The sequence below is a fragment of the Ipomoea triloba genome, chromosome 4 (assembly GCF_003576645.1).
Source record: "Ipomoea triloba cultivar NCNSP0323 chromosome 4, ASM357664v1".
Classification (NCBI taxonomy): Eukaryota; Viridiplantae; Streptophyta; class Magnoliopsida; order Solanales; family Convolvulaceae; genus Ipomoea; species Ipomoea triloba.
Window position 1 is genome coordinate 31,119,421 of NC_044919.1, and position 24,867 is coordinate 31,144,287.

Consider the following 24,867-nt stretch of genomic DNA (forward strand, 5'->3'; position numbering starts at 1 on the left):
GAACTTATTACGAAAAACAAAAAGGATATATAAGTTTGAAGAGTGTACGTCAGGCTACCAGGGTGTAAGTTTTCGGCATATGCTCTGCCGATAGCATTCTGATTCGCCGTCCGATATTTCTTAAACGCAAAAGCGTCCACAGAAAGCTTCAGATCTTTTTCTCTCCACCGCACGAGCCACTTCTGCACGGCGGCCGACGGGAGGGGGACATCGATTTCCCAGGTGTATATGGGGGAATGATGGAGACTTTGCCTCGGCGAGTAGAGACATGGATCAAAGACCAGAGTGCCAGGATCATGAGCCTCACGCGGCAGCCCCTGCAGTGGCGAATGGTGGTTAAGTGGCCCTGGGGCGACGGCAAGGGACAGAGGAAGCGAATTCAGGAGGAGTATGAGCGGAGGAAGAAGCAGCTCAAGGATCTCTGCTACGCCGTTAAAGCCGAATCGGTTCCCGATTTGCAGGACATCCTTTGCTGCATGGTGCTCTCCGAGTGTGTTTACAAGGTTATTGTATTGTCTCTATCAATTTAAATTTCGCGCAAGTTCAATGCAATTTTAAGTGCAATGCTTGCTCTCTGGTAATTCAATCTTAGAGACCTCTAGGAATCCTTGCAAAATAAAGTGTTCAGTGTTCCTAATGTGTCTAATTTCGATATTGTTGAGTTTTCTGAGTATTATATTGTGAACAAAACAAAATAGAGCTAATTATGATGCTTTTCTATAATAATTAGATGAATCAGTACCTTGAGCAAGCAAGGCAAAATAATTTTGTATCTATGAAAAGTGTGACATTTATGTAATAATTTCAGAAACCTGCTAGTGAAGTGATACGAGCAGTGAACAAGTTTAAGGCTGACTTTGGAGAAAATGTTATCTCCATAGAACGCGTTCAACCCTCTTCAGATCATGTTCCACACAGGTGCTTTGATATATCACATCTTTATTGTACTGATGTTGAATTTTGGGCTCTACTCTTCCCTATTAATGTTTCAAGTTTGGGATGCTGTGTTTAACATTCACATTGAACATCCTCATACACCAGAGTGACAGACACTTTTCATTTTACTTTCTAGGTATTTACTAGCTGAAGCCGGAGACACATTGTTTGCTTCTTTCATTGGGACAAAACAATACAAGTCAGTATTACTCTTATCATGTTCTCAAAAAATTTTTGGTTGTCATTCCAATATAAAATTTTCACTGTATTTCATTTGTTTCTCCCTTTTTCCATTTATAAAGGGATGTCATGGCTGATGTGAATATATTTCAAGGTGCCATATTTCATGAAGATCCCGCAGAAGACCCCCTTAATGAGATTGAATCCACACAAGTGGACATTCAGAAGGACAATGTTGAGAATTTCTCAAAAACTATGGACTTGATGCCTAAACCAACAAAAACTATGCCAAAACCAGCTGTTCACAGGGTATTAAAGCTTTCCCTTTATGTTAATGTTGGATAGGATTGATCTCATATATGTTTTGTGATGCCTTTATAGTGTGCTGTTTGTTTTATATATTTTTGTTTTCCTAATAATAGGGATTCATGGCTCGTGCTAAAGGAATACCTGCATTGGAGTTGTACAGGCTTGCCCAAAAAAAGAAACGGAAGCTTGTGTTATGTGGGCATTCACTTGGTGGAGCAGTAAGTTAGTTTTGCCTGTTCACTTGTTACTTATGTTCATCTTTTGTTTTTATTTTTGTTTGCATGTTTTTTAAATGTTTTAACACTCTATATGCTCACTTTTACATGCTCTTCACCATGCCAAAAGCAGTACTATGAAAATAGGAAGATTTAATTGTATTTCTATATAAAAATATAAACTGAAGATCTTATATTTATATGCACAAGGCGACAAGATGTCAAGATTTGGTTTGGGCTAAGCCCAATACTATAACCGCAGGATTACTTTTCTATATTCAACAAGTTGGAGCATATAGATCTATGCACCAAGCTTGTACAAATTTGCGTTGTTTCTAGGTCCTCTAAGAGACTTGGTAAGGATATTTACTAGTTGATAAGCAATGCTGAGGAATCTTGCAGCCAAACGGTTTATTCCACTTTTAGTCATCGACTTTGATTTTTTCACTTTTAGTCCATTTAAAAAATAAAATCAGTCTATATTTTGTGCAATCTTGCAATAAAATTATATTCGTGAAATTTTCACAAATTAAGGGCGTTTAAATATTCTGAATTAAAAGTGAAATGTTTTTCAATTCAAAGATTATAAGAAAGAAAAAGTCATAGTAGGACCCAAAACAAAAATGCCACTATAGCCGAGTGACCAAAAGTGAAATAAACTCCAACCAAATATGATCTTCTCCTTATTGAAATGACAATCAACTTCTACATGCTTGGCCCTCTCATTTTATTATCAATTCAATGTAATGTGCATTGCGGCTTGATTATGACATACCAAGTTCATTTGTGCAATTGTGCAACATCACCATATCGTAACTCTTGAAGTAAGTGCTTCACCACAAAAGTTTAGAAGCGGCTAGGCCATAGAAAGGTACTTGGCATTAGCACATGATTTGACAGCCACATCTTATTTCTTACTCTTCTAGGATACTGGGTTGCCGACAAGAAAAACACAACACCCAAAGGTTGAGTGCTAGTCAAATGGACAACCTGCCTAGTTAGCATCATATCCAACAATTTGAGTGAGACCTTTGTCTTCATAAAGAAATGGGAAATTGCAATTTTGGTATTTCAGATTCTAACTGTTCATTTCTGTAAAAATAGTCCCCAATTATGACAAGTGTTGGTAATTTTGTTCCTTTACCCTAACAGAAATCATCTCATTATCTAAGTAGTTAATGCAAGTCACATGAGGGTAAAATTGTAAATCAGTATTTGGGTCATCTTCCCTCCCTTTGTTATCGAATTGGAAACAGAAAATCCCCGAATTTTGAAGACTATGACTCCCATGAACCCTAACTCAGAAATCTAGCCTATTGCTCGACCAAGTTATACTGATTTCTATTTGGGTTGAAGGTGGAGAGTTAAAGTTTAGGATTTCGGGGGTGAAACAGGTTATTCACATTAATTGTCTCCTCTACTAGTGCCTAGCCAATACAAGCATGGGTAGGGAGAGCTACCATTCATTCTGCTTACTGTCCAAACAATTCAAAGCTAATTGAATTAAGAGTGGAGATTTTTTTAAAGGGAGAATAAGACAACAATTAACAATTTGGCATTGACCTTCATTTGGTTTTTTTCAGCCTTTGCATTTACAACTATTTTTACAAAAGTGAATGACTAAAATAACTAGTCACACATAACTGAGGGACCAAAACTGCAATTTTTCATAAACAAATATTTGCTCCAATAGATTGATACCATTTGAAAGTAGAAAGATTTAATTGTATTTCTATATACTGTCTAGAAATATATAGAGAAGATCCTATATTTATATATGCAAGATACAATTTGGACAACAGCTGAATACTATAACCCTAAGATTACTTTCCTATCTTCAACACACTTGGTGGATCAGTAAGTTTGTTTTGCTCACTAATTTACTAGTTATCTTTTTTTTTTTTTTTTTAATATGTTTTTTGTTTTAATGTTTAATACTGTAATCTGTATGCTCGCTTTTACATGCACTTCACTGTACTGAAAGGAATTATCTGGCTTTACTTTTCAGGTTGCAGTCTTAGCAACTCTTGCCATTTTAAGGGTTGTTGCTGCTTCATCAAAAGAACATGAAAAAGTTCAGGTGAAATGTGTCACATTCTCCCAGCCACCAGTTGGAAATGCTGCCTTAAAAGAGTATGCTTTATTTTACCTCCTTTTTCTTTTAGTGATTTTAATTGTGTTGTTGTTAACTAGTTTCCTAAATTTTCTTCTTCAGCTATGTGAATAGTAAAGGGTGGCAGAATTACTTCAAAACCTATTGTATTCCAGAAGATTTGGTGCCTCGTATATTGTCTCCTGCATATTTTCACCACTATAATGCTCAGTCTCTACCTACTCCAGCTGATGTTGGTGGTTCGTCATCCTTTTCAAAACCAAGAGGGGTGGATACGCAGAAGTCTGAAAAGGGCAAAGAGAATGAAGGAGAGCAGCTGGTGTTGGGTGTAGGTCCAGTTCAGAACCCATTTTGGAGACTTTCTAGGCTTGTGCCTTTGGAGGGTGTTAGAAACCGGCTTTATAGATATACAGGAAAGAAAGCTGAACCTCTTGAGTCATCTGCCAGCAGTGGTTCTGCATTACTGTCCTCAGTTAATGATATAACTACTGCCCCACAGTCTCTTGAAATTCAGGAGGGTTCTGATGGCATTACTCTTCGACCATTGCCTCAGACAAATGAAGATACTTCTGGTGAACTGAAGAATGGAAAATCATCTGCCAGTAATGGGGACAAGGGGGCACGCAGAATAATTCCTTCATTACCTTCATATGTACCTTTTGGTCAGGTTGATATATTTCCCTTGCTTCCTCCATGAGCTGTGGTCTTTTTCACTTTATAAGTGGCCATTAACATTATCAGAATGGAGTCTCAATTGATAACATTTAGAAATGTGGATGCAAGGCAGGTTTATAGCATGTTTGGTTGCCCAAATCATTGCTGATGAAAACAAAAAGAAGAAGAAAATCTCCTTCTGTTTAAATTCCTTCCCTTTCTTCTTCCTCTTATATTATGCCTTAGAGCTTAATCAAGCTTTTCAAAAATATCTTTAATTGTGTTACTTTTGATCTTAGAAAGAGCGCTTCTAAGAATTTGGTTGATTTCGTTTATTTTCCTTGTTTCATACGAGTAGTTTTTAAGGTGAGACACCAGTATGGTCATTTCTGTTTTAGTTGTCATTAAGAGCTTATATGTTTGCTACTTTGTCAGTCAGGTGATATTGAGCTTATGATTTTGTTAAACTTACTTTTGTATGTGAAAATTTTTATTAACTACATCATTTTTGGCAGCTTTTTCTTCTGGGGAATTCATCTATAGAGTTTCTATCTAGTGCAGAATATTCAAAATTGACATCGGTATGAGTTCTATTTGCTGACTATTTTTTACCTCAGTTTCTCATATTTGGCTAGTATCCTTGTATCATCTTCCACAGCCTGAAAATAAATGAATAAGTAAAAAAGAGGAGTTTGACAGAAATTCTCTCATTTTGCTTGCTTTCTTATGGAAAAGACTTTTTCAGGTCAGATCTGTGATTGCTGAAGTAAGAGAACGGTTTCAGTCACATTCAATGAGGTCATACAGGGCACGGTTTCAAAGGTTATTCTACTACTTACACTGAGCTTCTTTATCTCTCGTCCTTTATTTGTTATGCCTATGATTTCTTAATATAGTTGGAACTGGTTTTACCAATGTGACACTGAGCTTGATCATGTGGCTGTGAATGATTGTGGATTCTGATTGTCTTACAGAATTTATGAACTCTGTATGAGTGATGACACTTCAACTTTTCTGGGGATGGAACAAGGGAAGAAACAATTTCCACAGTTGCAAAAATGGTTAGGCATTTCGGTTGCTGGCGGTGCTGTTGAACTTGGGCATATTGTAGAGTCTCCCATTATTCGGGCCGCTACCTCAATAGTTCCTCTTGGTTGGAGTGGTGTTCCTGGTGACAAGAACTCAGACTCTTTGAAAGTCGACATTTCTGGTTTTGGATTACATTTGTGTACACTTATCCAAGCCCGGGTTAATGGTCACTGGTATGACTTTCATCCTATTTTGAATACATAGCAGTTGGTATGTATTTTGACTTTTTGAGTATTGAAGTGTGAAACACAAGCCTGCTTTGTCCTCAGTGAACAATATGTTCCACTTAAGAAACCAAGTCCATATTTATCCACCAGACCTAAGAGCAAGAAACAACAATTGTTAATGGGGTGCTAACTTTTTTCTATGGCTACATGGCTTTATTATTTATTACTGGAGGTGGCCTTTACTGATTTATACTTTTATTATTGTGCATTATTAGTAAAGATGTGGGAAACCTGTTATTGCTTCTTGTCACAGAACAAAATCTGCTACCAAAATGTCATAATGTTGATTGTTATTTGATGCCCTGATTCATGAAACTTAAATTAGGTGTTCAACAACAGTGGAGTCTTTTCCTTCACAGCCAGTTTACTCTGCAAATCATGGAGAGCTTCCAGAAATACAGCACATGCAAATTTCAGTTGGAGCTCCATTGAGAAGGCCACCAAAGCATCACATGGGTGATGATGTGTTACTGCCAATGTACTCTCCCATTAATTCTACCCACATTGATCTGCAAAAAAAGCAAGATGTAACATCTAGTGAGGGAAATTTTTTACGTCCAGATGGGTTAGATCTTGCCATTTTTTGTACGACAGATTTTACTACTGTCTCAAGAGAGGTGGACATCAGAACCCGCAGAGTGCGATTAATTGGCCTAGAGGTACTGCTTCCTCCTTCCTGATTAACTTCTATATGCTAATGAAAATTAATGGCAATAACTAATGCTTATGCATGGTGTAGGGCGCTGGTAAAACTTCTCTACTAAAGGCAATTTTGGATCAAGGAAGAAGCACTTTCAGTGACTGTGCTGAGAATCTGCATTTGGATGCTGATGTTCAAGAAGGTATCCTTGGTGGCTTGTGCTACACAGATTCAGCTGGGGTTAATTTGCAGGTGGTTTTCTTTCTATTCTCCCATTCTTTATTTTCTTTTTCTTGCCACTTTTCATAACAGTTTTTCTTTTTGAAAGGTCTTTCTGATGGGCGTCTTTTCTATATTATTATGCTATACTGTAGCTTAACTTGAGGTTTCTATTAGAGTCAAGTAATTTGCTTCAGCTGTATTCCATTGCCTTCCATACATGCTCCATTGCTTTAAATTAATTTTGTAATTTCCATGGAGATTTTTTTCTCTTATGCATGTCGGTGAATTACTGAAAATAGCTTTTGAGCTATAGCTTCTCTTACTCAAATTGCAAAGAGCTTATGGTTTGAGGAATTGATTTGTTTGTTTGTTTGTTTTTTCCCAGAATTTGAAAATGGAGGCATCTCATTTCAGGGATGAACTGTGGACAGGAATTCGTGATCTTAGTAAGAAAACAGATTTGATTATTCTTGTTCATAACTTGTCTCACCGAATACCTAGATACAGTGAATCAACTACAACACAGCCGAAACCAGCTCTATCGCTTCTCTTGGACGAGGCTAAATCTCTTGGAATTCCATGGGTGCTTGCTATTACAAACAAATTTTCTGTTAGCGCACATCAGCAAAAGGCAGCTATAGATTCTGTTCTTCATGCATATCAAGCGTCTCCTAGCACAACTGAGGTTATCAATTCGTGTCCCTATGTTCTGCCCAGTGCATCAACCGCTCCTCTATCTTGGAAAACAGAGGGGGTAGGTCCCAAAGAAATTATAGGTGCTCATAAGCTGATTTTTGCTCCACTTAAACTTGTAACCAGACCTTTCCGGAAGAAAGATTCTGTTTTCCCAGTAGAGGGTGTATCTACTCTCTGTGAAGTTATACACCGTGTGCTTCGTAGCTATGAGGAAGCCGCCTTACAGGTAGACTGTATTTAAATCATCATCATCTCCCTCATGTAATCATGTTTTATTAATCATTATTTTTTCACGATATTAGTGTCTCAAACCTAATGCTCATCTTCATCGTCTCTGAAGGAGTTTGCCAAAGACAGACTATTCTTTGAACTGATCAAGGAGCATGCAGCCGCTGCAAATGCAACTAGAGAGGCAAAGGCCAAGGAAAACGCTCTTTCTGCGGCTACCGTTGGAGCATCCCTTGGCGCGGGTCTTGGCATTGTGTTGGCAGTAGTAATGGGTGCAGGATCTGCTTGGAGAAAGCCTTGAAAATTTTTGACATGGTTTTAGGCACATTGAAATGGTTAGGTTTTGCATTCAAATGTGAATACATGTACAATAGTTCTGATTAGGCGAGATAAATGGTATAAACTGTTTATTCTTTTAATTGTTTCGACTCATTGCTCTTTCTCCCATCCATCTCTTCATACTACAACAAATTGGGATTTACCCAGTACACACTCTACAACAATCTTGAAAACATAAAAACTGCATGAGGGGATCCAAAAAAATTCTCTAATTTCTCCTCAAAACAGACATGAAAAAACTAGGTGGAGCAACATGCGTATTTGCTCTTGCATTCAGCTCCATTTGCAAGGGCGAGGGCGGCAAGGTTAAGCCGATTGGCAGACAAATCAGGCTTGTAATCGTGGGAGCAGGCAACTCTCTTGCAAACATTCTTGTATATCTCCCTTGTAACAATGTCAAAGGCGGCGACGACGTTAGTAGAGTCCAAAGCAGATGTCTCTATAAAGAACAATCCTTCTTGCTCTGCAAGGCACTTGCCTTGTTCCACGCTCACACCTCTGATCTCCTCCAAATCACACTTGTTTCCTACCAGAATCTTCGCTGTTGCAGTATCACAGTGAGCTGCAATGCATCATGCAATCCATATAGTCAGACAAAAAATACCTCCCACAATAAATAAATAATAGGACAGATCAAAAGTTCCCTTCGCTCTAGCCTCACAGGATATAGAAGAGTAAATTATAGTGATTCAGCAATTCATAAGGTGGGAGGATACACTATATGAATATAACTTCCGCAACTCTGTCAATGCCAATTTATCACCTAGAAAATAATAATTTATTTATCTTTTTAAAGTTAAACCGTGAAAGCCTGACATTGTAAAAGTACCAATAAACATCAGCCTAAGTTGCTTATAAACAATCTTACGATCTTTAACTGATAAAGAACAAGAGTCAAACTAGCCTAAGTTGCTCAGTTTCTATATAAAATTAAATTTGAAACAGTTAACCAACTTGATTAGAATTGACACATGTTGAATTAGTATTATTTAGTAAAATGACGAGTAAAATGCAGTATTTAACTAAGTAGAAAGGGCATTCGAAAGCTTACTATTGAGCTCTTCAATCCAGCGTTTGGTGCTGTCAAAAGTAGGCGTACGGGTAACGTCATAGACGATGAGAGCGCCGACGGCGCCTCTGTAATAAGCGGAGGTGACGGAGCGGAAGCGCTCTTGACCGGCGGTGTCCCACACCTGGACCTTGACCTCCTTGCCATCGACCTCCACCGCCTGCGTCTGGAACTCCACTCCAATGGTGGTTTTGGAGTTGCTATCAAACTCGTCTCTCGCGAACCTGGACAGCAGGTTTGATTTCCCCACTGCGGAGTCTCCGATCACTACTATCTTGAACAGATACTCCCCTTCTTCATCCGCCCCCATTATATTTTCCCCTGCTCCTCTCTCTCAACTCTCAAGATCACTATTAGTACTTGAATGGAGAAAAATGGGAACATGGCTTTTAAGTTGTATTGCAGGGAGGAGGGGAGAGACAATAATTTAGCGCGCAGAAATGAACTGCGCGATTAGCGCATTAATTTAATCTCAATGCTCCTCCGCACTTTCTCTTTTCCCAAACTTTTCAATTTATTGTCAAAATCTTATTTTCACTTCATAATTTTACACCCTAATATTCAACTTCTGCCGTAACAATACATTTTTTTATTCATTAAAAATTGATCAACAAGAACTTTTTCTTTTAAGAGTAAAGGTAGATTACTGCATAAGAGCTGAAATAAAGTTATTAGAGAGTAGAGACGGAGTCCCAAACTCGCAGTGCAATGAGTTTGTCTGGAGATAGATCATTGCAGGTAGAGAATGAGCTATTATATTGAAAGATTTTTTTATTTTTTTTTGAAAACATATTAGAAGATCTAGAAACTAAACGAATAGAGCAAGAAAGAAAAGATGAAAATAAAGAAGATAACAAGAAAATTGAGAAAGAAAAATATATCATAGTCATTTTCATTAATAATTGTTATATAGCATCAACATTTGTGGATCTTACTTGGTTTTTACAAATTTAAAAATTATGGATGTGCTTTTAACTAGTGTGAGAAGGATTTTTTTTATTTTTCTTTGTAAGTTTCTGTAAATAAATTAAAGTTGCGCGCATAAATCTTCTTTGTTTATTTTTTTTAAACTTTTGCAGAAATCTATTTTTCTTTACTTCCTCTTTCCTCTGCACTCACTTTTCTACCTGACCTGATAAAAATCACCAAAAAACTAATACTACTAAGAATGCTCTAATTGAAAATGTTATAAAAGTCTATGGTCTGAATCTCAATTTCTTTTATGAAATCTCCGCAACCGCGTAAGCAATCCATTTATTTTCTTGCTGGATTTGGGCCTTTTGGGCTATATGCAAAAGAACTACATGAACCATATGTAGGCCCAATTCAAAACCCTACATGCCAATCTATTTTATATTATTTAATAATAATAATAATTATTATTATTTTCAGATGAATGGACTGAGTGAGTATGATGCTTTCAACTTTTCCCCAACTGCCCACTAATAAAATAAAATAAAATAATTTCTTACGTAATGTTTTGTGATTATACACAAAAGTCATAGTGGAAAATGACTGATCATACCGTACTTTATTGACGGAAAATGCAAGCTTTTACCCTATCAGTATTATTAGGCAAAAAGGTTAGGCCAAAGTCCTCAAAAAGAGACAAAAAAAAATTGCATACATAATATAATGGTATATATGCTTAATGCTCTCATGACTTTTAGAGCCATGGAATAACCGTACCAGTTTCTTTGGCACATCATAGCTTTTTTTACAGAACATTGAACCCGGTTATAAATCCACTATCTCTTTCCTTGCATATATAACACGAGTTTCATGTCACACTGATATATCGTGTTTTAAATTATTACGTTAATGGTTTAATAAACAAGTTTGAAATTGAAAATTAAACAAATTAAGATGTGTGACATTACGTTGCGTGCTGCTACGATATTTGTCTTGTCTGTAGTATATAAAAGAAAGCATATTCATTTTATTTCTTTTATAACATATATACTCTAGAATTTCAGTCATACTGATATTACATATTTTAATTTGTTACATTAAGCCACAATTTGTGCATGTGCTTGCAACCATTTCATCCCTGTCAGAACCATGTCATATTTTGTATATATAGTGCCATCAAGCTGAAGTCATTATAGGGTACTTTTTGGGCATCTTGTATATAGGAGATCATATCTAAGAGCTTCCACATGACGGGAATTTTTTTTTTTTCTGGATTTTTAGTGATGAGAGATGAGAGAAGGGAGAGAAGAGACTTTGTTTTTTGTTTGACATGAAAAAGAAAGTGAAGTCATGTGTGGACGGGACTTGTGTACTCAATGCACATACTCTCTGGACACATCAAGTGATTGTCAAGTAGTGACCACTTGCCTTTTTTTTTTTTTTTAATTTATTTATTTATTTTTTTTTTTTTTATCGCAACAGAGGTGTCTTTGCCAAATTGATTTTTTTTATGTGAATAGATCTTTCAACTGTTGTAAGTATTGCAATTACTATTTTTGACAAGTTTTTATTTATTTTTAACTTTTTGATTTTTTATTTGTTAATTCTAATTTTGTAATTATATTACTCTTATTGAATGTATGTTAAAATTGTAAAAATGTAAAAGAAATAGTGAACAAATTACAAATATGATGATATGACAATGATATATACTTTTAAAAGTGAAAATTTTGCATTGATAAAGATAGCCTAATACAAAATGATTGTATTATAATCTTCAGAGTTTTTACCACTCTTGTCTAGAAATTTTGATGTATAAGGTAAATAATAGAATATGATGGTCTAAAGGTTTTCTCCTATCAAAACAACATTATGAATTTTGTTAGATTGGTCAACCATTTATTTATTTTGCATACATGATGTAATATGTAAGAATAATTCAAATTTAATCCAAAGAATCAAACTTTTACTCAAGAAAATACTAACCATGTCATTGCATTAACAATTTAATTACCCCCATCCAAACAATTAGATGAATAAATTTTATTTTTATCACAATAACACTATTGCATTGTTAATGCAATGCCATGGTCAGTATTTTCCTAATCTAAAATCACATTCAAATTATATTTTTAGGGTAACATATTATGTGTAGTGTTGTAAAAATCGGTCTAGGTGGCCGTCTAGGTGCTAGGCGTCCCTAGACTGAATTGAAACGATTTCAATCCCAAGCGACTTTTAGTCGGCTGGACAACTAATCGGCGAAGTTGAGCGCTTAACTTGGTTGAGTTGGTGCCCAACTCGGGCGTGTGTTTTTTTTACCTGCTTGATGTACTACTTCTCTTCTATATTCTTCCAGTCATGTACTCAACTAACCATTTAACATATGCAGTTGACTAATTTGAAGATTATAATAGTCTATCAACTCTCATCTCTGAGTGAAAAAAGTAGAGACAATATTTTCGGATTACTCGGCCGCCTAGGCACCCTTGGGCACTCGACTAAGGCTTAGCACTTTCTGTAACATTGATTATATATGTGTTTGCAAATAAATTGAATACACATAATATGTTAATTATATGTACATAATATAAATGTAGTTAATATATTATGTATCTTAAATATATTTACTGATACACAATCTGTTAACTAAATGCATATAATATATTAAGTAAAGATACATAATTTTTTGAATCATACTATACACAAGTTAAATCAACCCAATGACACAAATGACGACGCAATCACAAATGTGAACAAGGGAAATTGCTGACCAGAAGATCAACCCGTGAACTCGTGAAGGATTATTAAAGTAAATTAATAATTAATTCAATATCTATCATATAGTGGATGCCGCGGCAAGCTATCTCATAGCCATATAGGACTATCATATATGAAAGGAGAAAATGACTACTGTATTTTTTATTCATATTTTATAATGTGACATTATTATCAAAATTTTGTATTTATTTGATATTTACAATTTGAATAACTCAACAGTAATGTATATAAGAAAATATGACAAAAATAAAAATTACAATCACAATCAAGTTAGTAAAACATCTAAATTATTAATATATAATAACATTATAGAGTGCACTCTGCAATACTACATAGTTCATTTTGTATTTTATATTTTACAAACTACACTCTTTAATGTTGCGAAGTTTACTTTAAAGAATAGTAGGCATAGACCCTTGAAAGAGGTGTTCAAGTAGACAGAACATAATTTTTGTACCTAAAAATCAAGAATTTGATTCTTTATAACACCCATTTTAGTCAATATTGTTGTGCATGGGCTTTCTAGTGTGATTTATTTTTTATTGTGTAATTTAGAAAATATTATATATGAACATGGTTTATCATGTGTACATCTTTATATAGTGACTACAAATTTGTTACGTCATCCAAAAAAAAAAACTGGTATAGATAAACTTACATTTTCTAAAATAAATTAGAGGAAAAATTACTTTCTTCATTCCTAAGTTATAGAATAATTGTAGAATTCGTTTTTAAGTGTTGACCTTGTTCACTTTTCGTTCTTAAACTATCATTGACGTTGCAGTTTTCGTCCAATTACTAATAAAATATTAAGGACAAAAAGTGAACATGACAAATTAACTTAGGGATGAAAAGTGGGCACAATAAGTTATCTTTGAGACGAAAAGTGTAACGCCATGATAGTTTAAGGGTGAAAAGTGAGCAAGACAAACACTTAAGGATGTATTTTATAACTATATTATAATTTAGGGATAAAAATACAATATTCCCTAAATTATATCGATAATTACTACGTATAATTTCACCTTAAATAAATAAATAAATAAAAAGTAATTTTATTTTTTGAGTACTATTAATTCAGTTACAATGCAGTATCTGATCATAATTAAGTTTTTCACTTATTTTTACTGAGGTGTCACTAGACCAAAAGCTCTAGGTATAAAAAGAAAAAAGAAGAAATTATTAGACTATTGAATGGAACGTGAGTCGGATATTATTGGTAGGGATGAGAGATTTCGTAGGGTACGCCGTAGCAAAGATAATGTTTGTCTCCTGCCCACTCACTGTTTTCTTCGTACTTTTTGCTTTGTGCCCACCACATTATATATTCTTTTTTTAATTCTTTAAAACTATCAAATCTTTGAACGCCGAAGAATCGTAATCCAAGTTTTAAAAATTCTTTTCAAAAAAAAAATCGATTTAAAAAAAAATATTTTTTGAATAAAATAATAGATTTTTAAAGATTATTTTGACTCTAATTCTTAAAAGAAAAAAAATATATAATTCTAATGTACAACGTCCACCTGGCCCCACAATTTTGATATATGAATAGTTTTGAACATCAGCTAAATTAGTTATGTTATTTGCTGCCAAAACTGTCTAGTGGCACCCGGTGTCCCGAAAAACACTCTCACATGGATGATGTGAGTGGGTTTGAGCCTCTGTAACAGAGTCAGTAGTAATATTGATTTGCAAAATAATGATCATTTTAAAAAAATTAAATAGATCACTAAACTTTTTGTTTTTGTGCAATTGAATCACTAAACTTAAAAAGTGTGTAATTGAATCATCAAACAAGCAAAATATTTATGTGCAATTGAAATATTTTCTAAAATTTTTCTGATAAAATCCGATTATATTACTTACATGTATGTATTATGTATTAAGTGTTGTCTTTTCTTCTACCATATATTAGTTGAGAGTATTGCAATGTTTTTAATTCAATTGAATTAAAAAAAAATTAGAAAAATGTTCTAATTACACATATTTTACTTGTTTGATGGTGAATTGCACACTTTTTAAGTTTAATGACTCAATTATACAAAAACGATAGATTCAGTGACCTATTTAATACATTTTTAGCCATTTTTTAACACGGGCACATATTAACTGGCACGTGTCGGTTACTAAAGTCGTCACGACTTAGTCACGCGTACTATGAAACCGGCAGTGGCCGGTTTCCGGGATTGAAATGACTTCCTCTGTTTTCTGGTCTCCTCTCAATAGCAATAAATACCCGTAAATCTCTACACAAATTCCATCAAATCTCACCAGAAATCTCTGAAACCCTTTCTCTCTCTGTATCTGAGAATTCATCCGTCTCTTTGTTTTTTGTTTTTTCTTAAGATGACAGGAGAAGAAGGGAGCGTGAGCCTTGATCTTCTGAAGAAGAAGATGAATGATTTTGCGAAGGAGAGAGATTGGGAGAAGTTTCATAGCCCCAGGAACCTTCTTCTTGCTATGGTATTCTGCAATCTCCAATCTTTCAAACTTTTTCTCTAAGATTTTTGTTGAGAATAAAAACACTTTTTTGTCGATGGTTCAGAAGCAAAATCCTTCCCTTTTCTGCTGGTCCATAACTTTTATGGGTTACGAGGAAAATCGCAGTCACTGTCCTAGATTGTACATCCTATAAATTTCAAACAAGTTTAAATCAATCTAAGTTGTTTATTGCTGACTGGTTCAAAAACTCTACTGAGATTATCAAGTTAACAATCTAAATATAATTTCAAACAAGTTTAAAAGTTGTTTATTGCTGACGGACTCAAAACTCTACTGAAATTATCAAGTTAACAGTCTAATTATGCATAAATTTTATATATATATATATATATATATATATATATATATATATATATGTTCAGAATTTTCTATCCATTGTGTAATATGATTTGCAGGGAAGAAAAGCCCTTTGCTAATGATCCTGTTGTTGATAGCAGGCCACATGGTTTAGTTGAAATCTGTGTGTTGATGATCCCATTTTGTTTTTTTGTTTCTTGATGCCCAAGAAATGGCTCTGCTGATGATCAGAGCTGTCCTTGTGCAAATCCTAATGGCCAAAACAAATTTTGACATTTTCTTGATGATGATTCAGTGGCTAACATACTGCTGTTACAGGTGGGAGAAGTGGGAGAGCTCTCAGAGATATTCCAATGGAAAGGGGAGGTGCCAAAGGGGCTGCCAGGGTGGGAAGAGGCAGAAAAGACACACCTAGGAGAAGAGCTCTCTGATGTTTTGCTGTACCTAGTCAGGCTGTCTGATGTGTGTGGCATTGATCTTGGCAAAGCTGCACTTAGAAAAGTTGAGCTTAATGCCTTGAAATACCCAGCAAACAACACCAATTCCCCCTGCAAATCCAAGAACAGCAAAGATAGTGTGAAGATGAGTAACTAGAGCTTGGTGTTTCCCAGTTACAGTTACTGTTTTACTGTTTTTGTAGTTAAGAAGACAGCTGGGTGATTCTAAAAATGGAAGGTGGGAGAAGATGTGTGTGGGAGGGCTAAAAGTGGGGAAACAGATAGGTTGATAGTCTGAGGGTTTTGGGCATCTTAGGATGGTGACTGTTACTGGCTTTTGGGTTAGGCATGTAAGGTGGTGTTTGGCATTAACTTCTCCTTCTTCTTGTTTTGGCATTGATTTCACTGGGAGTTTGCATGAAGTAAGTAACTCTGTGATGATGTACTTTTGCAAATTCTGGAAATGTGATCAACTGTGTAATGAATGGAAACCAGTGTATATTATTTAAGGAGTCTTTGTTACTTCTAATCGATTTTTTGAGACTCTTAATGTCTTTTGCGAAAATTGAATTTCCACCATCTGGGAACACTTTTAGGGTAACCCTTGAATGATTGAGCTAAATTGCCTTTCACTTTTACAAAATGTGTGTAGTTGGACATTCGGTGGCCGATTCGAGTGATAGCTAGTGTGCGACCACTCTAATTATGTTAAAAAAAAAATTATTATGTCTTTATACTAATGAGTTTGACAATGGGGTCACACACAAAAAAACTTGTTAAAAAATTTACCAAGATATGTCCTGAAATGCACATGGTCACAAGAAATCTTCATCGAGTTCCACTAAGAGTATGACACCTAGCTACCCTATCACATGAGTAACAAACAATTTGAATGAGAAATAAAGATCAAAGAAATAAGAAGGGAATAGCTAGTAGCACCCACAATATCAACAAATTATAAAGTATGAAACGGATATAGAAATATAGATGAAAGTTGTATTATTGTTGATTATATATTTGTTCAAGTCAATCGTATTATAGACATTGATTTTGAACATAAAATTATTTAGTGGTAATAAATTGAATGAGCACCTTTGGCATGATAAATTCAAGGTTTCAATCTCTATTTTTGTATGAGCTACCTATAACTAAGGTTGGTTTACGTTCTTGTAGTCAGGTTATAAGATGAGTTTTAACTATAACACATTTTAAGTAATAGACTTTCCTATAAATTAGAGCATTTTAAATTTCGTTAGCCATCCTCAAATTACTTAGTTGTTTAAATATTAAAATACTAATCAAATATTACCATATTTGTAGGACATTTGGTCTAAGTAACATTGCAAGAATGGAACAACATGCATGGTATACCCAATATGATATAATCTCTAACTGTTACATGAGACATGAAACTTTATTTAATCCCCAATTTCGTCCACCAAACCCCTTTTTTTTGCGAGAATTACTCCTGTCCCCATATTCTTGTTAGCTGACCCACACAGGACAAAACACCAAAACTTTAGTGTGTACTAAGTATGTATTATTAACAAAGAAAATTCCAAAAATCATGTGGAGATAACCCTAATGAGGAGTAGTAGGGAATAGGGATCTCGTGAAAGGGTTGAAAAGTTATGCTATGTGGAGTCCGACTCAAGATTTCGATGAAAGCAAGTTTTAAGTGCAACATCTTATTTACTAAATATTTGTCTTGTAAACAATTATGTGTAATTAACTATTTTAACTCTAAATTAATTGTCTACTTCAATAAATAGTCTTTTCTTGTGTACTTTTTGTTCTTTGCTCTAACATATCTTGTTATCTCAATCAAAATTATTTCTTAACATCCTCTTGTTTGTCTCTACATTGACGTTTTAAAAATTGTATTTAATCGGAATAGTTAGAAAATTATTGGTGAAAGCATACAAGAAATGTTATAATGACGAAAAAAATACAAAATTAACTAAAAACATAACATATTTTCAAAAAAAAAAAAATAATTAAAAACATAACATTGTAACACAATAAAATACTATATTTTGAAAGCAAACAAGGATCAACTAGTGTTACACTATTCAAATCAAAAGTGTAGTCTTCTCAAGACACACCTAGGGTATAATTTGGTTAATCCAACTTAATAAATATACTTCACTACTAGCCATTAAGTGTAGCGTTTAATTTTTATCAATGAAAATGTAAAATTGACTTTATTATGAACATCAGTGTATAAACACCATACATCCTAAGGATACTGAACAAAGACAGTAGAGTAACTTCAACCAAATTGATCGACTTAGTAATTAACCACAACCCTCTAAGGTTAGCTCCATGTGAGAAGTGTCTTTATTGGCCATCAACTATAGTCATGAGTTTCATCCGAAACCTACTTTCGATTATCAGTTATAGACTTTTTTTTTTTTTTTTTTACAAATTAAAGGATAAAGACGGTGATCAAATTAAAAAGTGTAATTTCCCCTCGATTCAAATGCTAGTATGAAACAAAACGTCAAAACCAATCTTTGCCAGATGACAAAATAATTACAGCAAGTGGGGAAAAAGAGGCAATGGCGGTCCAAAGAAAAAAATTTACAATATGATTGTCTAAATGAAGATAATGTTTGGAAGTGTCAACAAGTTAGGGGAACAGTCACAGTGCCCTGACCTTAACGTTGTTTAAACAAACCTAATTATTATGATGCCTAAATTAAGGGGTATCACACCACAAACAGACCAGCAGACACGCAGCCTCCACAAAACAACAATTTTTTAGTCACTTCAACTTCTTTTGGTTTCTCTCAATCTTCTGCATATGTGGTTGTGCACCGCAGCTAATATGGCCATTGATTAGAAAAATTTGTGGAGCGGGAAATCAGCTAGTTAAAGTGTTGGCTGGTTAATCACAAAGTTATAAAATTTTCTTTTAATGAAAGTGATCAATTGACTTTTTAGTTTGAGTCGGTCAACTATGAGTAATATAGATTGGTTTATATTTATATACTCGTTTGCTAACTAGCTTCATAAGATAGGTTTCACACGAAAAATACATTCAGATAGTGATGGTGAACTTTTCGGTAAATCAAAGAAAAAGAGTGGGCTATAATCTTTTTAAAATAAAACTAAGATATATTTTTAAAAAATTATTTCTAAAAATGAAAATCGCACTTTTGATTCCTCAATTATTAACAGATATGCAATATAATCTTTTGTCTAAATTAATGAACGGTGCATGTCGTCTATTATAACACAATGCACAAACGTGTTGCATTGTGTCCTGAGTTGACTTTTTTTATGCACTTATTCTGGACCGTTAAATGATGCAACGCCAAAGATGTGCACAATTTCTTAGATTCACACAATAAGATAGATTCACACCAAAACAGACATATATATAGCTCGATTTATAAATGAATTGAATTGTAACTATTCCATTTATAAAGTATAAAACCAATTAATTTTTAATAATAAAGTAAAACCCAACCGTTGGATTCAATTTTGATTCGACTTAACTTGATTCGGATAACTCGAATCAAAATATGCACCCCTACTTTCCAAAACAAAACTGTTTTCAAAAAGAAAAATTGTTGTACTTTGATAACACTTAAAAGTCGGCGAGTATGGTTAAGGAACGGTCCTTTTCCACCGTGTGGAATTAATTGTAACCGACAAACGGCAGAAGCAGATGACAGCTAATGGACATTTTGTGGAGGCCTATTTTTGGACCATCTAGCCGACTATTTTATTGGGCTGATGGCAGAAAATAGGGCCCAAAACTGGCACACATGGACTGTAATTGGGCTTTGGGTAGGGATTGAGCTTTAAATGATTGGGTTTATTGAATGCCCACATCCATGAGATCGGCAAATTATGCTACGGACCCGGACCCGTCTATATTCACAATTTCAAAATTTATGTTCACAATTTTAGAACTCTATATTTACTTAGATCTCAATATTCACAATTTTTTAACGTTATATCTACAATTTTGTTATATAGATTAAAAAATTGTGTTATACTGTTGAATATAGAGTTATAAAATTGTGAATATAGAGTTCTAAAATTATTAGCATAGACTGGTTGCAAGGTGAACCCGGGTTCGTAGCATAACAATCGCATGAGATCTTTGACTATTGATAAAATAGATAGAAATAATCACTATCTGAGTAAACTATTTTTCTACACAAGATAGGTAAATCATACTAGAACATATTTTAAATCTTGAGTAAATGGAGAATTGGAAAATATTCCCTTTGCTTTGCCCAAATTTAGGACTAGAAATGACCATTGGTGTCTATTTGGACTAGCTCAATTTGCTTGACCGACTAATTAATTTAAAGTTTTTGACCTAAGGCTGATTGGTCTAGCCTAAGAGCATTCTTATTCATATTTTTAGCAATTTTTGAGCAATTTTTGTAAGTGTGATTAAAAAAGAAAGAATGAGAGGGGAATGAAAAAAAAAAAAAACAAATCTAATTAAGAAAAATAATTAAAAAAAAAAGAACAGGTCAGGGTGGTACTGTTCTAAGCATTGGTGAGTAAGAAGGTAGAGAAGGAGAGCCATCTGTTGATGTGACTTGCACCAAATCCTATATCTACTTGCATCAATGCAACATGGGCATCAACTTTCAATGTATGCTTTAAAAATGCAGCAGCAAAGCAAATAAACAAAACAGGAGAAATATCCATACCAACCCAAACTATCTAAAAATTTTGATATCTAAAAAACTGTACAGAATGTTTTCTGATAAAATCCCACAAAGTGCTAAAAACTTCAATGTGGGATCCAGATGACCATTCTTGGGTACCATCATTTACAAGATAGTCCCCAGACTAATATGCTTTTAATATGGTCTTTGACCACTTCTAATGTCCGACTTCAGGGGCAAAATTGCCCAAACTAATATATACAATGTTTACCCAGCAAAACAAAAAAGTAATAACTAGAGCTATTGTTGATGATGGCCTAATGCCTCTCATAATTCAAACCCTAAACTTGAATTTGATCATCTTCTTCTCTAGCTAGTGAATCTGCGTCTGATCAACACCTGCAGAGCTTTGCTGGACATTAGCCATGGCGGCTCTGACGAGTTTTGAATGGTGAGTCTGGCTGCCAAAACCGCCGTGCTGGGAAACCTTTCCGGCGGGGCTGAAAACCTTCGGCCCTCTGCCGCCATGCTTTACCATCCACGGCGCGGAAGAAGACGGCCGGTGGCTCGAGTTCTCGCGGTGGAGGCGACACTTGAACGCGCCGGCATGCGTGGCCGGGGCGCATATGCACACCACCTTCTTCGACGCGTGCGGCGGCGGCGCCGCCGCAGAAGTGAAGACGATGATCTGGTTAGACGCTTCTTCAAATCGCACAGTTTTCTTCGTTTTGTTTCTCTCTGCCGGTGCCTCTTCTTCATAGCCGTGATCTGAACCCTTTTGATTCATCTCTACCACGCTGTTGCTGCTGTTCAATCATCGCAATTCAAAAGATTAATTAAACACAGAAATACTTCCATTTTTTTTTCTGAAAAAAAATAAATTAAAATGCAGTTCGCAAACACATAATCCAGGAAGAGAACAGAAGGAAAACAATGGCGGATTGATGATAACTCTTCTGTGAATTTTACGAATTAACAAATAAATTCCATCATAAATAGGTAAATCCGCAACCACAGAAAAGAAGAAGAAGAAGAAGAAAGTATCTCGACTTTTAATTAATCAATGGAAGATAACCGTAATACTACTGGGAACAGAAAGAAGGCGAGAACTGAGGAACTCATTAACCGCCATGGCGGGCCATGGCGGAATTGAAGTGACACAAGAAATACTATATACTTACACACATATGTACGTAAACAAGAAATTAAAAGAAGTACCAGGAATTGGAGCAAGGAGAAAGAGTAAGAGCAGTTGCTTGATGTTCATCCTCAACATTCAAAATTCCCATATTGCTATCACCCAAAACTTTCTTGAAAAGCAAAACCTATGCGCGAGCAGAAACAGAGAGAGAGAGAGAGAGAGATTGTGTGTTTGGGAGTTTTGGTTAAACCAGAAGAGTGAAGAAGCAAGGAAATTGAGCGGAATTGTTGGGAGTCAGGTTATGCATATTTATAGCTTCGCACCGCGGACGTCGGATCCTAATCTGACTCGGGTTTTAATTATAAGGCAATCATTATTTTGCAATACTATCTTACTTTTACAGCACGTTTGGTTCACGGAATGGATTTGGAGGGAATATGAATGCTATTCCATAAGGAATGTAATAAGTAAGGAATAGAACATGAATTGTATTCTATTGTTTGGTTTGCTGAAGGAATAGACTTTAGGAATTGTATTACAACGTTTGGTTGGTTAAAGGAATAGAAATGGAATATATATTTAAAAGACATAAATACCCTTATACAAATTTTTTTTGAATATATATTATTATTATTATTATTATTATTATTATTTTGTGAGTACATTATTATTATTATTATTATTATTATTATTATTATTATTATTTTGTGAGTACATTATTATTATTATTATTATTATTATTATTATTTTGTGAGTACATTATTATTATTATTATTATTTTGTGCGTACATTATTATTATTATTATTATTATTATATTATTTTGTGCGTACATTATTATTATTATTATTATTATTATTATTTTTTGTGCGTACATTATTATTATTATTATTATTATTATTATTTTGTGAGTACATTATTATTATTATTATTATTTTGTGCGTACATTATTATTATTATTATTATTATTATATTATTTTGTGCGTACATTATTATTATTATTATTATTTTGTGCGTACATTATTATTATTATTATTATTATTATTATTATTACTACTACTACTACTACTACTACTACTATTATATAATATTATTTTATAGCAATTACAATATTAATAAAATGATCTATAAATTATGAAATAAAATATTCATATAAATAACCAAAATTTTTAAAGAATATTTAATAATATTTAGAAAAAAAGATTATGAAGTCGTCAGGAAGTTGGTTTGAGATGTGTGTATCTCCTTATTTCAAGGAGTTTTCCTGTAACAAATTATTAGATATTCAATAGTCCTAATATTACTATAAAATGTGATGCTTGCCATTTGCAGTCTCTTGCTCATGCAAATTCTGCTGCTTTTCCTTTAAACTAGAATGATACATGAAAAAATTTGACTGAGTATCATCAGATGAAGTGAACTCTCTAGGTTTCTTATTTTGTTCGTGCTCATTGTCATCATCTAAATGCTCTTTTTTGGCCTATTTCTGCAGTGGTGCAATTTCAAAATATAGTCAATTCCTCATTTTTAACTCCCCCCTTCCATTTCTGCATCATTTGTTAAAGATAAAGACCTGAGATTATCCTAACGAGAATACAAGCTCTATACGCCATTCGAAGCAGTCAAAAAGATGCAAAGTGGCCACTCACTTCTAGTGCAGCAAGAATACTACTCATGGGCATCTTTCCATATATCGAAAAATTCAACAAGATCATCTTGATTATTTATTTTTTGGTATAAAATTTAAAAAATTATACAACACTTGATTATTTGTAAAATATTTAATTACTCTATGTTAAATATTAATCTTGTTTTAATCGTCTTGATGAGATGATATTATTTATGTTTAATAATATAAAATATATGTATAAATATTTAACAAAAATATAAAAGATTAAAACAAAATTAACAAAAAATAACAAGCACAAAACATGAATATAAGGATAAAATAGTAAATAAGAAAATTTGTCTATTCCTGAAAACTCTATGAGAACTCAGGAATAGGTTAATACCAAAGGGGGGTCTGGTAATAGCTATTACCCTTGCAAGGGTAATAGCTCATTCCCAGGAACAATATTCCTGGGAATAAAAAGTATTACCAAACAAAGGAATAGGCCTATTCCCGGGAATGCTATGCCATTTCAGGCCTATTCCGTGAACCAAACATGCGGTTAAAACTATCACAACATCATATTTGTAATTAGTTCACAATTTCTTTCCATCTGTTAGGGAAATTCCCCGGCTACGTGTCTCCACCGACTGCACGCCGATTGCACGAGTGCTCGGTGCCCGTGTATGCCGACGAGATGGTCCTTCCCAAGCATCTACGACCTGTCAAGAATGTTGTGGCACGTGGCAAGCAAGCCGCCGTCCCCGAATCACCCTCTTTGCATGCGCAACACGTGTACGTCATACCGCCCTCTCGGCATGTAACTCCTTTCTCTCTTAATTAATATCGCATTTATGGCAGTGATGAAGAGATTTTGGACAACTTCACCTACTCTCTCCACCGACCGCACGCTGATTGCATAAGTGTTCGGTGTCCGTGCATGTCGACGAGATGGTCCTTCCCGAGCAGCTCCGCTTTGGTTGATAAAGCTTCCCAATGCAGTAACCAGTCAAGAATCTTGTGGCACGTAGCAAGCAAGGCGCTGTTCCCGAGTCACCCATGCGCAACACGTGTACGTCATGACGCCCTCTCGGCATGTATCTCCTTTCTTCCTTAATTAATATCACATTTATGGCAGTGGTGAAGATACTTTGGATTACTTCACCTACTTTCTCCACCGACTGCACGCCAATCGCACGAGTGCTCGATGCCCAAAAAATCATAAATGAGGATGCTCTAAGTACTTGTTTGACCAAGATTATACTCATATGATTTCCTTATTTGACAAAGAAAAGCATCCCAAGGCAACTCTAGTAGCTTAACTTTGTTAGCCTACTTGGTTAATTAATAACCACATGATTTCAAATTTGATTCTTAATGAGAGTGACTATTAACTTTCTTTGTTTGAGTTAGCCAATTATAAACAACCTATACTAATTTCTCTAGTCGCTCATAAGAAAAAAATATTATTATTATTTACTTTTTGGAGCCATAAGGTCTTCGATTTTTACCCATGCCATATGGTCGATCTCGTTGGATACGGTCTTCATAATACAATTTATCTTTTCTATGTGGTTTGTGAACTGTTACAAAAGAGCAGAGTTTATCCAATATACATTATCAGATAGTGATT

At 34.5% G+C, this 24,867-nt stretch overlaps 4 protein-coding genes across 6 annotated transcripts; 2 read left to right on the forward strand and 2 right to left on the reverse strand.

The window, feature by feature from the left end:
- The first annotated feature begins 53 nt into the window (after positions 1-53).
- On the forward strand, positions 54-7,941 carry LOC116017886. Of its 2 annotated transcripts, XM_031258543.1 has the most exons (14): positions 54-503; positions 809-918; positions 1,073-1,135; positions 1,239-1,425; positions 1,539-1,643; positions 3,649-3,773; positions 3,856-4,420; positions 4,923-4,988; positions 5,153-5,229; positions 5,382-5,669; positions 6,049-6,382; positions 6,463-6,615; positions 6,971-7,507; positions 7,622-7,941. In XM_031258543.1, the coding sequence occupies exons 1-14, from the start codon at positions 237-239 to the stop codon at positions 7,808-7,810; spliced, it is 3,066 nt and encodes a 1,021-aa protein (XP_031114403.1). In that variant the 5' UTR covers positions 54-236; the 3' UTR covers positions 7,811-7,941. The 2 variants fall into 2 exon arrangements, with proteins under 2 accessions (XP_031114403.1, XP_031114404.1); XM_031258544.1 differs by lacking the exons at positions 54-503; positions 809-918 and having other exon boundaries at positions 1,271-1,425.
- Positions 7,904-9,401, reverse strand: LOC116017889 (ras-related protein RABA5b-like). The gene is made up of 2 exons (XM_031258546.1): positions 8,900-9,401; positions 7,904-8,410 (listed from the first exon to the last, which is right to left on the reverse strand). Exons 1-2 carry the CDS (start codon positions 9,225-9,227, stop codon positions 8,088-8,090), a joined length of 651 nt encoding a protein of 216 aa, XP_031114406.1. The 5' UTR covers positions 9,228-9,401; the 3' UTR covers positions 7,904-8,087.
- A 5,479-nt stretch (positions 9,402-14,880) lies between these two features.
- On the forward strand, positions 14,881-16,375 carry LOC116015492 (dCTP pyrophosphatase 1-like). The gene is made up of 2 exons (XM_031255580.1): positions 14,881-15,073; positions 15,728-16,375. The coding sequence occupies exons 1-2, from the start codon at positions 14,957-14,959 to the stop codon at positions 16,001-16,003; spliced, it is 393 nt and encodes a 130-aa protein (XP_031111440.1). The 5' UTR covers positions 14,881-14,956; the 3' UTR covers positions 16,004-16,375.
- A 4,287-nt stretch (positions 16,376-20,662) lies between these two features.
- Positions 20,663-21,846, reverse strand: LOC116014875. 2 transcript variants are annotated; one of them, XM_031254830.1, is made up of 2 exons: positions 21,705-21,846; positions 20,663-21,289 (listed from the first exon to the last, which is right to left on the reverse strand). In XM_031254830.1, exons 1-2 carry the CDS (start codon positions 21,773-21,775, stop codon positions 20,860-20,862), a joined length of 501 nt encoding a protein of 166 aa, XP_031110690.1. In that variant the 5' UTR covers positions 21,776-21,846; the 3' UTR covers positions 20,663-20,859. The 2 variants fall into 2 exon arrangements, with proteins under 2 accessions (XP_031110690.1, XP_031110689.1); XM_031254829.1 differs by having other exon boundaries at positions 20,663-21,292.
- Positions 21,847-24,867: the final 3,021 nt, after the last annotated feature.